At 52.1% G+C, this 15,591-nt stretch overlaps 1 protein-coding gene across 3 annotated transcripts in view; it reads left to right on the top strand.

The window, feature by feature from the left end:
* qkia (QKI, KH domain containing, RNA binding a) overlaps positions 1 to 15,591 on the top strand; it is a 48,149-nt gene that overhangs the window by 26,769 nt on the left and 5,789 nt on the right. For 2 of the 3 annotated variants that reach the window (XM_029258657.1, XM_029258658.1), the window contains exons 4-6: positions 1,448 to 1,591; positions 12,160 to 12,247; positions 14,895 to 15,194. In XM_029258657.1, the coding sequence (XP_029114490.1) occupies positions 1,448 to 1,591; positions 12,160 to 12,247; positions 14,895 to 15,194 (532 nt within the window). The remainder of the gene's footprint in view (positions 1 to 1,447; positions 1,592 to 12,159; positions 12,248 to 14,894; positions 15,195 to 15,591) is intronic. The other variant, XM_029258659.1, reaches the window with a different exon arrangement.

Below are 15,591 nucleotides of genomic sequence, written 5' to 3'. Positions count from 1 at the left end.
GCAGTGACTCATATTTGGCAAACTCAATTATTGGCCGGCATTTGTCCTTGGCTCCCTGCTCCCTGTAAACAGAAACCTTAGACCCCATGATCTTCAGTGGACTGTCCCAGCATGCCACACTGCAGCTCCGCCTCCTGTTTGCCCACCGTATTTGACCTGCAGGGCACTGTGACCTTGCCCAGCACAGAGAAGGGACCTGCTTTGGTGTGAGTACAGCAGGAGTTTCTTGATCACCCACCCTTCAGAGGAGAGCTGTTGCACACTGTACTAGAGGGGCTGCTAGGAGCAACCCAGGTCTTATGGAGAAGGGGACACCACTGATCGCTGGCTCCGTCTCAGAGGGGATCGGCAGTCAGAAGAACGAGGCAAAAGGAAGTGACCCAGTGGTGAAAGGTCGCTGTTCGTACTGTGCAGGTGGAGGCCGGAACGCAATACTGTATTTATTTTATTTGTACGTCATACGCTGGTTTAGAGTGCTGTCTCATAGCAACCATATTCGGCTGCATCCACTAGAGGAGCGGGAGGCTCTCGACGTGGACTCTTGCGGCGCTCTGCGCATCAGCAGCCATGTCAGGTGGGCTTCCTGCTGGGCGCTGTGCTGCTTGGTGAGCAATTATACACCTCAATTACCGCGCCTGCTTCACAAATGAGCAGCGATCTGAGGGCCAGGGGGCGGGGAGCAAACAAAACGCTACAGGAGAAGGTAGGCAGCCGACATCACAGAATTAATCAGCGCCAAACAAAATGGAGCTGTTAGAGAAACGCAGAGCTGTTCCCACAATGCTCAGCGTGCGAGTCTTTGTGCATCTTGCAGAAGCACGTGGCAGCAACAGCAGCCCCTTAACCGCTGTCCGCATGGAATGGTCTGCAGAACCTGCGCCTTCCAGTCGCTGCCTTGCTCATTGTCTGCCCTCTATCGCTCCCCATCTTGGAGTCGATCTGACTGCAGGGGGCGCCGCAACAAAGCCTGAAGTGCATGTGACACTCTTCTGTGCTGATGAGATACGGCGGGACCTTTATCAGACGCCGGGTCGCCCCGATGCTGCTCAGGTCTGCAGAAGAAAGGCGGGTTGCAGGCCTGGGTTTCCCAGCATGCTGTGCTGTTTCCAGGGTTACACAACCCTGCGTGTGGCAGCAACAGTGGCAGCTTGTTGAAGTGTAAAACGCTTAATGGGCAATGTGGAGGTGGGCTTCCACAATGCCTCCTCAATTGTCGTTGGATTCAATGTCATTATGACTCTTGAGCTTTAGCTCCTAATTATTGATGCAATAGCATGAAGAGTTCATAGAGTACAATAGAGTAAATAATTCCTGTTAAAGAACGATATTGAATCAATAATTCTGTTCTAAGAAAGCTGAAAAAACTCATGGACTCTGCGTTTCTGCCCAAGAGTCTCTCCAGAAGGTTCTGTGTGTTGACCACTGACACATTTCTCGTCCTGTTCAGGAGGAGCAGAACCGCGGTAAGCCCAACTGGGAGCACCTGAACGAGGACCTGCACGTGCTCATCACGGTGGAGGACACACAGGCACGGGCCGAGATCAAGATGAGGAGGGCTGTGGAGGAGGTGAAGAAGCTGCTGGTCCCTGCGGTGAGTGTGAGCGCTGCTGCTCTGTCAGATTGAGACGGGGATTCGTCCTCTGATGCTGCGGCCTTCATTTTGGTTTGGGATTTTGGATGTGGAAGTAGGGGTGCAAGAAGTGGGAGGGGGACAGTCGGGAGACTCTGGTAAACCTTGAGGAGCGCCCCCCCCAACCAGCTCACTGTCTGCTGATACAGGTTTCTTTAGGGTGCTTGCTCAGGCTGCCCTCTGCACCTTGCCCTCCCAACAGGGTGTGTTTACATTTAAAGGAGCCCCCGACTCATTCCCTGCTCTCTCTGGGCGATCTGCAGTGCGTCACCAGCAGGTGAACACACCTGTGCGTGCACACACATGCACGCAGAGCGCCGAGCCGTTGTGGGTGAAGGTCAGTCTCGTAGTGCTCGGAGCTATGATGGGGGAGCAGTGTGAAGGGAGCTCTGATGGAAGTCACTGTGGGAGCTGTTGGTGTTTGGCTTGAAGCCTCAACTGACTGCTGATTGTTCTGAAGGTCTCGTGGCTCCAATTCGCCTCCCAACGTTGTCTTCATCGATTGATGCCTAACTAACCCGCTCATCCCTGATGAATCGTTGTTTGTTTGCCATTAGTCACCCAGCACACGACTGGGAGCACTGTTGTCGCAGTGGGGCATCACCAACACATACCGGTGGCTCACACACCCAGTTGCATGTCGTGTTCTCGCTCCCCATGCAGCGACAGGGCTCATCTCGTACTGTAGACTGGTCCACCCACATTGCCTATTAATTTTGACCCCAGGAAGACACTTGGCCCAATTTCACTGTATGTTGGGGTGAGGTGGGGGGCACAAAACCCAATCCCCCACCCCCCCAGGCACATTTAGTTACTCCATGTCTCCAGTCTCTTGCTTGCTGTTTGCGCTGCCTTGTAGTGGCGGAGGGGTCCACAGAGCCCATTGCTGCAGGGGTTGGTGGGGTGGAGGTGCTAATGTCATACCAAACTAAATTGGATTAAGCAGTGGTGCAGCGCTATCGCTGGCAACGTGAGTTTAATGACGGGCATCTTCTCTCCATTTGGAAGCGTGAAATTCTCTTATTAAATCTACCAGGAGGCAAATGGGGTCACCTTATACGTTTTATTTTTAACTTCCTCTCTGGCGAAGGGGAAAGGCCCTCCTCTCCGGTCACGCTGCCTTCCTGTTTGGTTGGCTTTGGACCCCTCGATCCCACCACCGGGCCCTGTAGCCCCCGTGCCTCTTGCAGTCTCTCAGCTGAATAGTTCTGATCCTGCCTCGTTTCTTCCACCATGGCTGTGGAAAGTCCCCCCCCCAGCCTGCCAGCCCACCAGCCCCACAAACAGACCACCTGTGTTGTGCCCGGTCTCGGGAGTAAGGCTTTTATTTGTGCTTTTCAGTATTTGTTCATAGCACCCAAGTGGAGCCAAATGAGCAACTGTAAATGCTGCTGTCGTGGTCTGGCGTCGGTGTTGCTCTGCTCAGCCGATGGTGGGTTGTCGCTCCACTTGGGGAGATGAGCAAAAAAGGGTGATGGAGCAGAGAGCAGGAGCTCAGGTTCCTCTTTGTCTAAGCAAACTTAGAGGAAGCGGCGAAAACACTGGAGTTAGCACTGGGTGTCGGGACCCCACAAGAGGCACCAATGTTGCTCAAATGAACAAAGTCACAAATCACGGTCCTTAAGCTGAGTGGGATGTGGGCTTCGTGAAGCGTGAGCTAAACATGTGCTAAGCTGCTCATTTGTCCATCAGCGAAGAGGGGCTCCTGCTCCGAATGGCAATGAGTGCTGTCAGCAGGCGCTAGCAATGTGTGCTGGGAAAGCCCAGGTGACCAAGGAAGCAGTTTGTCATGCGACACCTGCATCCACAGGCGTTGTGGGGAGAGCGGGGGGGACACACACACCAGGCCCGTCTTTGCCAAACACCCTCTTTATCCATCACTATGCCTATCTCAACATGGAGCGTGTTGAGCGGTGGGGGACACCGCTGGGGGATCATTTCATCCGAACTGATGCGGGACAGCTCAATTAGACTGGGAGAGCAAAGCCGATCAGTGACTGGTGGCTGTGTAGCAGGATGGGACCCCAACTTTTTCAGGTGTGTCCCTGTAAAGTGGAGCCCTTATCTGAAGAGCTGCCCAAGTCTGTCTTTGTGTTTCTCTCCAAACGTGTGTATAACTGGCCTGCCGAGTGGCCAAGTAGACAGAAAAAAGCATATGTGCCGACCAGAAAGGGGACACCTCTCGTTGAACACAAAGCCGTCCAGTGAAGTGTCCCCCCCCCCCCGAGAACAGCCTCATCAGAGCCGGCAGTCCGCAGATGCACAGACCTTCCGATGGCAATGATGGTGATGGAGATGCCTGAGATGGTGTCATTGTCACCGCCTTTCCCCCCAGAACTGGAGCATCGCTCTCCCAAAGTCATTGGTTCGACCGGCGGACCTTGACGATCAATTAATCTCGCGGCGGCCTGCCACCTCCGCCATCTGTCACCCACTCAGAGGCGCTAAGAAAGCGGCGCGTGAAAATTCACAGCCGAGACGTGCCTGTTAAAGCGGCCAACAAAGCCAGTTTGGTGTTTGTTTTTTAATTACTGTTTAATAATGTTGCACATTAATTCAACAGACCGTGTAATTTTCACTTTCACTGCGCTAGATATGTAATTCAATATATGTCTTTATATATGTTTAAAAAACGGGCAAAGTGCAGATCGTTCAGCTTTGCTGTGTATCGTGTGTCTGCGAGTGTCGCCGGGAGCCGCCGCTGACGAAACAGCTCTGGGATCAGCACTCTGTTTACCGCGCTGCCTCTTTGATCTGCTCCTTGCCGTAGTGCTTTGGGACATCAGAGTACAATTACCGCTGGTTACGAGTCCTGCTTGATGTGTGTGAACGTGTCCTGTGAACGGGCGGTGGCATGAGGCTCAGCTACCTGGTGCTGGAGCCTCCTACAGCCTGTGGATACCTGTGCGGAAACCTGACCACTTTGCTAAGTTTGTTTGATCTTAGACACAGTGTCACAGAAACCTACTCATCAGGTCGTTGCTCTGCAGCTATGGTGTGGGCATGGGGGGGGGGGTGTTCAAGGGCCACTTGATGTTGTGGGATGAGAGGAGTTTGAAAGAACTGTGAACGTAGAGCTCATGGTTGTCAGTGTGTGTTGTAGCTCATCTGTTTTATTCCAACCCACTCATATAATGGGATGTTTTTACTGGGGTAATTCAGGGTATGAGGTCTTAGTCAAGGGCACTGTAGCAGTACAGGGCTGTGGGCATGAGCTGGTGACCTACAGGTTACAAGTCAACACCTATGGGCACAAAGCTGGTTCAGCAGCAGTCCAGAAGTGAACAGTCCTCCCTCGTAGGGTCGGAGTAACTTCCTTCTAATCTTGGACATGGGTGAGGTGGGGGAGGGGTTGCTGGTGTTCAGCGACCCCCTGAAAGCCCTTTGGACTCCTGGTGCTCATCTGCGTCAGTGGGGGGGCTCTGGGGACCACAGTCATTTGAATGTCAATGTGGCAAGAAGATGAGTTGGATTTGGAGTACAATAGTGTGACAAGGGCTTCAATTAGGGGTACAAGAGAAGTGCTCTCTCCGGCACATCATCACACAGCCTCTCTCAGCCCCACGTCTCCGGGGCGCTACTGCTGCTGTTGGGAGGCCGGGTGGGCTCTAAGTCAAACCCTTGTTTCCTCTCACGTTTCCCCCCCATGTTTCTGGTGGCATTTCATCGTGGAGGAGCTTTGAATAATTGTTGGGTGCCGAAGGATGGGATTGATAGTGAACACGGGGCTGGGGAGACTTGTCTTTGAATATGTGTAAATCTTCCAGGCAGGAAGTCACCGGGCTGCACCCTGCTGCATTGGCTCTGTGACCGGTGGCGTTCGCTCGTTCTCTGATGTGCTCTCGGTCGACACTCGGCCAAAGGAGGTGCTGTCGGTAACCTGAAGGTTTGAGGAGACTGGAGAAATCAACACCTTATTTCTGACCACATTATTTCTTACCATATTTCTTACTGTGTGCAGATGAGCTGATGAAGATCATGAGGAAAAAAAAAAAAACATTGTCTCCATTGTTAGAGGAGAGTAGGTGGAGGAGAGCCTTTCCCCTTGTTTGAGCCCCTGTTTGTGCAAGTCCCAGGTGCTGTGCAATGGGACCACTAGCTCGTTCCTTTCCCTTGGGGGGGTTGACAGACGGCGCCAGGTGACTCAGCTTTCTTGGTCTGTGTGAAAGTTTTGCGATATTCAATCCCTCCCGGGTGTTAGAAATGCAGCGGCACTTTGCACAGCCCTCTGGGGGAGTGGAGACGGGAGTGGGAGGTGGAGTGAAGCTCTCGCACACACAGTCCAGTGTGTGATCCTTCATGTGGTGGGAAACCCCCCCATTGTACTGTCTTGTCCCGAGTGCTGATGAAGATGCCCATTAGGCAGAGATAGTAACATGGGTATCAGAAATGAGGTAGGTGAGAGAGAGAGAGAGAGAAATCAGGTGTCGCCCAGAGGCAGATATTCAGAGTGTGTTTCCATCCAGTGAGGCCCCGCTGGAGCCCCAGCCTTAGTGTCCTTGCCGGGAACAAAGTAACGCCAGCAGCAGGGTCCCAGCCTCCTTTTCCATTTTATTCCCATGGGGGCTGTTGGTCCCACCCCCAACGCTGCTGGTGGCCAGTGTACACACACTGCATCGTGTGGGCTGCTCAGGCCTCCGCAGTCCTCATTTGCATACTGTTAAAGACGGTGGCTGCGTACGCTACGCACACTCCCGCTGCTCCCTGGTGTGTGCGCGTGTGTGTGTGTGTGCATCTCTTTGAGTTGAAGTCCTAGTGGCCTTGCAGGTCCCCCCCTCATTTACCACATGCTGTTTGGGTTCTCACTTGTCCTGCTCCTCTCTCTCCTTCTCTCTCACTGCTTCACCCAGGGAGCTCCGGCAGACTGGTGGCCCCGGGTTTGAGCCAGTGGGCCTGGCAGGGTCCGCGCAGACAGGCGCGAGTCTAAGTAGTTAAGGTTGCTGGGGGTGACGCCGACCCTCGGATCAATAACAGATCACTACACCTTTTCCACACGTGTCCTAATCACTCCTACCTCCCAGCAGCCTGGTGTGACAAATGAGTACAAGACGCCATCTGGCCGTTTCCAGTTGCACCTCTCTCTCTCGCTCTTTCTCTTTCTCTCTTTTTTCCTTTCTCTTTCTTTCTCTCGTTCTCTCCAATGCTGCATGCTCACGCTTTCTGTGACAGGAGCGCCACAGTCTTCTTTTCACATACATGGACCTGCCTGTGCTGTCTGGCTGCTGCCCTGATGCTCCCACTGGTTAGATTCGAATTTGTCGTGTGTGAGAGAGAGACAGACACACCACAATGAGGGGAATAACGCCAGTTACAGAGGCAATGGCGGTGAACCTTGTGGGACCGGAGGTGGACTGGAGCTCTGCAACCTGAGGCCTCTTGGTCCCCCTGTTGCAGTGAAAGTCCATTCCTGGTGGTACCACCCAGTGAAACGAACCGCGGTTTTACCATCGTGCTGACAGTGCCGTGCAACACCCTCTGGCACTGTAGCCGTTGCTCCAAACCATGCAGATGAGCCCGGGTTTCCATGCACAGCAAAGGAGGTGCGGCCCATTTCGGCCAAAGGCTAATCTAGCCTCACTGGCCTGGGCTTCAAACGCAGCACGTTGCTCGAACCCTGAAAGAGCGCACTGCCAGCGCTTTGCCGAATTTCGGCTGCCGATGCGCTTGGCTTTGACCTTGGCTCCGCCACCCGCACTGCCGTTCCTGTGAACAGGCTCGCAGCTGGTCGCTCTTTCCATCCCAACCTGTTCCTGCCGCACTTGTGACACTCCCGCTGTAAGTACCACGGTAAACGGGCTCACGGTGGTACTTTCCTCCGCTGCTCATCTTGTCGGTGTGTTCATTAGCTGCGTTAGTGCCCATTCCTCTAAGCGCACATCGCAGGGCGTTCGCACCACTTCACCATGTTCACTGTGGGGTTCTGCAACACTGATTTATTACCACAGGCAGTCTGTGTCTTGCGTGCTGTGCTGTGCTGTGCTGTGCTGTGCTGTGCTGCACCGCACCATCCAGGAGGATGTCAAGCTCTCGGTTCCTCGTGCACGTTGAGGCCACGCCTCACTGCCCCTGCCTTCAGCTGTCTGCTGTCCCGGGTACCGTGTGTGTGTGCGCGTGTGCACGGACACTTGTGTCCCTGGCGCACTCATTGAAGCGGTGGGGGGACCCTTATACAGCGAAACAGTCAGTATTGCCACCACTGGGCAGCAGGGGGCATAGTGCTTAGAGTCTCTGCACTCTGAGGTCTCAAGTTTCAATCTCACTTCCTGCTTTATTGCTCTTATGTGAGGTATTTGCCCTAAGCTGATAAAAAGTACCCTGCTCTGTGAATGGGTAAATCAGTCCAAGTCACTTCAGAGAAAAGTGTATAATAAAGGAAAAAATTAAGCTAGTGCTGCTGTGATATTCCAACAGGGGTAATGACCAAGTTAATACACTGCAGCATGCGCACACACACACACACACACACACACACACACACACACAAGCAGATGGCTTCACACTGGTGTGGCTTTGGGACGATGCCCTTGAGGACGCTAAGGAATCGGACACTTTGAAGCTCCGCCTGATCCTTTTATTTGGAAGAAAATAAAGTCTGTATTTGGTGTTTGTGCTGCTATAGCTCTCTCTCTCTCTCTCTCTCTCTCTCTCTCTCTCTCTCTCTCTCTCTCTCTCTCTCTCTCTCTCTCTCTCTCTCTCTCAAACACACATACATGCTCACTCTCTCAGGAGCAGGGGGCAATTATCTACTGGCTGTGCTGGGCTTGGCTTGGGCTGGCTGAGGAATGCCCTCGAACCCTTCTCACCAGAGCAGGGAGGAAGCCTTTCATGTGTGCTTCCACCTCTCTGATGGCGTTTAAGCGGGAAATGGGATTGTGTGGATCCGCCGCCACTCAAGCCCTCCGTACACCATGCTCCACGTCCCCAGCTTTGTTTGTGGTCCTTCCATCCGTACTGACCTGATGTGGGTCTCAGGCTCCGTCCACTCACATGAGTGTGAGCTCTGTGTGTGTGTGTCTTCCCCGGCGACTCATTCTGAGCACTTGTGCGTCACTCTCAGGCTGTGTCGCGGGGCCTAACAGTAGAGGTTGGGGTCACCCCTTGATTTGGGGGTTGTGCCTGGAAGTCTCAGCTCTGTAGTCATCAACCCCCATCTCGCACCCTGGTCCAGCTCCACACTTTGAACTTCATGTTTCGTGTTGCTTGATTTTGTTTGCTCTGTAATCGCGTTTCAGGCAGGACAGTTACTTTCCAGACCCGTTTCCTCACCCAGAGCCTTTAAGGGGGGGGGGTCCCCCGATCGGCTTGACACAGAATCTCGGAATCGGATTGAAATCCTGCAGTATTTAAACCAACCCAAATCAGCCTTTGCAAATCCCTTCAAGATAGTCCCAGCTCGATTGCTCGGCATTAAGGGATCACATGGCACGAACCGCTCGCTGTCTGCGGGGGGTGGGGTGGGAGTGGGGGTTGTGCAGTGCAAGTGCTTCTTGTTACAGTGTTACAGGACCATCTCTCCAAGACAGCTGTCTGTTGGCAGCTTTACACTGTGTTTTACCGTCAGGAGCCCGTGTTTTAAAGTCCTGCATGTTTGAGGTCACTTCACTTATGAACAGTTGAAACGGGACCTTATGCTGAAGGCTGGTCTGGACCACGTGTTCACTATTGGGGTCACGCTCTGTGCTCTGCTGCCCCTTCTTCCCTCTTTTGTGGCATTTTTGATGGTGACGGAAGGCTGAGGCGCCACTCTTTGGGTTTTGCTCCAGGTGTTTATGCTCAATCGGCTCCCTCCAGCTCCCCCCACCATCCTCCACCATCATGGGCAGCTGCTTTTCTTCCCCACGTCTGGTCCCTGTTCCAGTGATTCCTACGAGCCTCACTCCACCACTCAGTCTTGCTCTCTTGAACCCATGGAGACTTCCAAATCCTGGATAAGACCCACAGTGGAGCTGGTGGCAGTGTCTTCAGAACAATAGCTTTTCTTCAGATGTCTGTGTTTCAGTGGTGGATAAAGGGAAACGGCTGTATGTGAGCACGTGCGTGTGCGTGCGTTGTCTGCTCCGTCCTGATCCGCAGCAGATCTGAGCTCATCTGAGATGAGGAAGTTCACAAAGATCTCTGACAGCGCTGCTCCTGTCTTGCGCTTGTCCACTGATGAGACGACCTGTCTAGGATGCGAGCGTGTTGGTGCTGGGCCGGGGACGAGCACATCCCCGTCATGCATGCACACGCGTCAAAGTATCGTGGTGTGTGTGTGGTAGCAAGTGTCTCTCTTGTGTGCCCTGTTGGTCTGTGAAGGGTTTTCTGTGTCTGACTCCATTGCCTGTTTGTCCCAGTCCCTTTTTATGAGATATTATCTGTAAATGTGGACAGAACTGACTGCCTCCTGTCTGAAGCATGCAGTACTTGAACATAAAGACATACACTTAGAGAAATCAATGTTCAGACAGTTATTCAAAGCTGCTGCCTGTAGAGCGCATTGTGTGTGTGTGTGTGTGTGTGTGTGTGTGTGTGTGTGTGTGTGTGTGTGTGTGGGGGGGGGGGGGGCAGGCTGCCAGGCGAGGACACTCGTCCATCTCTTTTGTCCCCGATGCCGTGTGCCGCTCTGCTGCTCTAACAAATGGGCCTCATTGATTGGGTGTGATTCCTGTGGATGCTCTACATCGTCTGCTGCGCGCCGCTCACACTCGTCCACGGCTCACTAGCAGCTCTCGGCATCCTGAGTCCACGCAGCCATTTCCCCTCTGACCACGCACGCACACACGCAGCAGAGAGCAAGCTCTGCACTGTAAAGCTAGTTCTGCTCAGTATAGTTCGTTAGCCACAGGATCGTGATCTTTGTGCAGCTGGGACTGTAACAGACCGGCCAGAAGCCTCTGAGTCATTGACATGTGTTCTGACCCTTTGACACTTGGGGGGGGTTCACAACTAGAGCAGTTACTGTTTCAGATCCATCACCGGGGTACTTTCTGCTCATCAGTACAGTAGTGATGGTCGGATGATGATGGTGCCCACAGGGTCCTTGGGGGAGGGGCAGTTTGTGCTCTCCATTACACACATTATCGGGGGCGGGGGTCAGACAGGCCACCGTGCACCGAGGGTGCTGTGAGTGTGTGTCCCTGCGTGTTTTTCCACACAGCTGTGTGTGCTTTTCCTGCCAGTTCCACACTGGTACCTGTCTTGTGCATTGAATGTGCCGCCATGGCTGCGGCTCCTTAACCGCCCGCCCACCCACCTGCTGGACGCCATTTCTATGTACAGAGTAATAAATAAATAACGGTGGCGCCTCTGTCCCTGGAGCCTCTTTAGCTCCCTGACCCACAAATTTATCAAGCCCAGCCAGTGCTCTGACATCCCAGCATGCACTGCTGCGCTAGTCCTTCACACACAACCGGTTCAAGTCCCCAAAGCCACGGGATGTCGCTGCTGTGGGACATGGGCCATACACACACACTGCTTACTGCACGCAACACCTTTCTTTGATCTGTAAATCGACTTAAATTGATGTTCTCCTGTCTTTTTTCTTTTAATTTCTTGAACTTGAAGCTTTTTTTTTGTATTGCTCTCATCTGAGCTTTCTACCTATTTTTTTTGAAGAAAAAGTGAACAAGGTGTGATTTGAACATGGGTGGTGCTGCACTGTCTCCCCCCCCCCCTCCCTGCAGCAGATCCCCAGAGCCTGACCAGAACACAGGGTCAGGAAGACAGGAGTGTGAGGGGCAAACGCACTAGATACTACTTGTCGCCCAGTTCAGCTGTGATGTCATCTAGAGTCTCTCTTGAACAGACACACACACACATTTCTGAAGCTGAAAAACAAGGAAGTAATGTTAAAGTGCAAGCGTTGGATGGGTTGTCTGTTCAGGCTGCTGACACCCCGGTACAGAGAGGGGCTAGGACCAAGTGCCACATTTTTACTGGACACACACCTGTGTGTGAAAGGAGACCTTTTTGTTGTCATGGACATCCCATGTTCACTGCTGTGCATCGTAATTTTTTTTCTCTGAATAATTTCTGTTTTTTAATTTGACAATAGTTGGTGTGTGTGTGTGTGTGTGTGTGTGTGTGTGTTTAGCAGAAGCGCTAATTGATAGGAACGACTCGCAATGCTTTTTTCTTGTGCGTTTGATTGCACACGAGGGAGCACCGAAAAAAAAAACGAGGATTTGATGTATTTGTAGCCGATGTCGGCGCTCGTCTCGTCTTTGTCAGCATGATCACTGAATATTATTGATTCCCCCCCCCCCCCCCCCCCCCCTTCTCTCTCCTCTCCTCTCCCCCTCCCCACTCCCTCCTCCCAAAGCATTTAAGGGGCAAAGAGGTTCTAAATATATTTTTTTCAAAACAAATTGCATCAGATGGCTAAGGAGCACTCTGCATAGATGTTTCTGCTCATACATTTCCTCTGTGTACCTTTTCATTTGGGAGTTTTTGTTCAGGTTTCATTATTTAAATTCATGTTCAGGTGCTACGTGGATGTTGTGTAAAGGTTGTGTTTATTGTGTCTTAATTAACTGTCGTCATTTCTCCAGGCTGAAGGAGAAGACAACTTGAAGAAGATGCAGCTCATGGAACTGGCCATCCTCAATGGGACGTACAGAGACACGAATGTCAAAACGCGTGAGTGTCTCCGAAACAGAGCCTCCAGTCCCCACAGCCCCACGCGGCCTCCTCTCCTGGGGGTCCACGGCTGAGCTCTTCATGGGCCCGTCCGTTTCGGTCGAACAGGTCATCGAGCGAACCGCACAGTGCAGGTCATGTTGGACCCAGTCCTCCTGCTGGAGACCTGCTGGTTTTCCCCATTGTTACCGAGGGTCTGTTAACTGTAGGCGTGCGTTTCAGGTGCTACGGGTGTTCCAGGCGCTGCAGTCCGCCCAAGTAACACCACTTCCAGCTGGGTCTTTGTAAACCTTGACAAGAACCAGAATTGATTTTCGAAGATTAATCACTTATTTCACCTATTCCCTTCTTAACAGCTGAAGGGCTAGAAGTGGCTGAGTAAGAACTGATTTGTCTAAATAATGAACGCTTTGTGATGGCAGAAATGATTCAAACACAGATTGCCTTTGCATAAAGTTGGTTTAACAAGATTAACAGTTACAGATTTCTCACTTTTGCGTGATTTTTAAGTTTTGCAATTAATCAGTTCAAAGAAGATGGGTGAAATTAAGAGGAACAAAAAGCAGCAGTCGCGCACCCCAAGGACCTGGGTTTGACACCTCTGATGAAAGCGAATGAAAGAGCCGCTCCTGCAGCAGTCTGTCTGTAGTAGCGCAGCATAGCGCTGCACTCAGCAGTCGTCATCGGGCCATGCCGATAGCGTTCCCCATCTGTTTCACACACATTTTCTCTCTGTCCCGCCAGCTCCCGCACACCAGTCCGCACCCCATCCCCCTGCTTTCCGCAACCACTCCGCTGACTGCACCTTATCCAGCCTCTGGGCTTTTGTGTTTGCTGCGGTCTCATGTGGTCACAGCACACATGTTCATGTATGCTGGTGCTTTGTATTAAGGAGGATCCAGTTACATATTTTCCTCCACTGTATTTCAGCTGCAGTTTCTTCACTTTATTGTAAAATTTGTTGCAAAGCTCATGTGACTTGTGCTTACAGTCCGAGCCAATAGGAGGCAGTAAAGAGCACTGAACTGATTTCCACAGTGTTAGCAGCTTATGTCTAGCGCTCCTGAGTGATTAGTAATAATGAGGAGCATTGCTTATGATTAAGGGTTAAATCTGTCTGCGGTCAGCAGTGAACAGGAGTTTGTAGAGGCACCGCTTTTGTTTTCAGTTGGTTCATATTTGTTTTGAAGTAACGTAGAGGTAATAAAAAAGGAAAAGACTTACGGAATATTTATTATTACTATATCTAAGACTTTTACAGAACCTAACGGCAAATAAATCAAGGGATGTCTGTGTTGGTTTTACTAATTGTGATTTTGTGCTGTGACTTGTTGTTTTTACATTTATTCATTTAGTAAATGCTTTTCATATAGAGATGTAGGGCTCCAAGTAGAAAAAAGTGCGCCACGCAGAGCTTTATTCACAGGCACATGATCATCGGAGCAGTCAGTGTGTGGAACGTCTCTGCTGGGACACATGACGCCCGAGCTGTGTATAGAATTGATAGGAAATACAGAGGTGATTGTGACAGATAATGTGAAGCAAAATATTACAAACAAAAGGAGCCGCGAACAGAATTCTGTCCTCAGTTGTTCTTGCGAACATTAACCGCTGCATTCTGTGTTTTTGCATCTGTTGTGGTGGGGGGGCGTTACCTGCTGTTAGCGTCAAACAGTCGGGCTCCGGTTGTAGTTCTTTGCTCGGCAATTTACCACAAAACGTTGGGATTTTAAGACAATAAACGGGGCAACAGCCCCGTTTCTCAGCGCCAGTGTCTTCTCAGTCTCTGAGGTGCTGTATGACGCGACTTCGTGCCCTTGGCCAGAGGTTAAACAGAATTGGAACCACCAGTCGTGCTATCGGCACCGTCGACAAGGCCGTGTTTGCGATGACTGTCTTTAGTATGAATTAATGGCTTGGCATGCCAAGTTGTGGTACGTGAGCTATTTTTATAATGTTGACATACGAGCTCCGTCTTCAGGTGAATCGTGTCGTGACGGCGGCCGCAACCTGTTTGTGGGCCTTCTGAGCGTTACTGCCAAAGGGTCGCAGTCGCACGCATGGCCTTGCGGTCTTCGTTTGTCTTCTGGTTTTTGTCTTCGCTCCCACATTTCCCATAAGGCTCCACGGAGGCTTACAGCACGCCGCTATGGCCTTTTTGTGAAGGAGATGGCGTTGTGGGTCCTGGAGACCACAGCCCTGCCCGGGTGTGTAGTGGACTTCTCGCAGCGTGCCCTGTTGTCGCCCTCGGCATGGCATTTTCAACGCTTCAGTGCATTGTTGTTTGAATTTTTGCCTCTTCTCTTGCTTGTGGCAGTAAACTCATTGAGAGACTGGGTTTGTTGGTTTATTTGGATGCACATTTGGTGACTTGCAAGCCTCCCCCTTTTGTTTTGGTTTTTTGTTTTGCTTTTGTTTTGTTTACAGATTGTGACTTGTGTGGTTCACCGTGATCATTGCATGAACTAACGTTCCTGTTTTTGCCCCTCCCCTTGTCTCCTTTTTTCTCCACTCTTGCTTTTTTCTGCCTGTGACTGGTTTCACCTGCAAAACACCGCCAACCCATACCCCACCCCCCTTGGACCCTGTCTCTCCCCCATGTCGCTTTTCCTCTTCCTGCTGCCTCCTTGTTCTTTGCTTATGGCAGCCACCCTTGCCTTCTCTCTTGCAGCAGCTGCAGCGGCAGCACAGGGCCCTAGGCTCATAGCTGCCCCTGCAGGTCAAGTTCTGCCCCCCACGGCCCTGAGGCCCCCCACGCCAGCAGGAACTCCAATCATGAACATCATCCGGCCGACCCAAATGGCTGCAATGTTGCCCAACGGGACCCCAACCCTTGTGCCCCCCACGCCCGACGCAGGCATCATCTACACCACGCCCTACGATTACCCTTACGCCCTGGCCCCCACATCTCTGCTGGAGTACCCCATCGAGCACAGCGGGGTCCTAGGTAAGCGTCCCTGGGCCTTGGGAGTGCCATTTAGCCCTGGCCACGAGGGTACCTTGTTTTACACGGGCGTTGTGGACGCCGCAGCCGGGAGCCTCAGTCAGGACTTGTTGAAAGGTAAATACATTGTGTCCAGCTGAGGGCGCTCTGGGTGGGGGAGGGAGCTGCTCTTTCCACACAGCGTCACAGCCTGGATGTGTCAGTGCATCTTGCTGTCCCCAAAAGGCATTCCAAAGACGAGTTTGGGCTTTTTTTTTGCACATGCAGCGCGCGTGCACACACACACACACACACACACACACACACACACACACACACACACACACGGACGCTCGTCCTTTGCGGAGTCGCTGGAGGCACGTCTAGTCCTTGGGCGCATCTCTGCGGGTTACGCTCAGCT

This window comes from Scleropages formosus, chromosome 15, assembly GCF_900964775.1.
Source record: "Scleropages formosus chromosome 15, fSclFor1.1, whole genome shotgun sequence".
In the NCBI taxonomy this organism is placed as follows: Eukaryota; Metazoa; Chordata; class Actinopteri; order Osteoglossiformes; family Osteoglossidae; genus Scleropages; species Scleropages formosus.
This window is presented reverse-complemented; position numbering and strand designations above follow the sequence as displayed.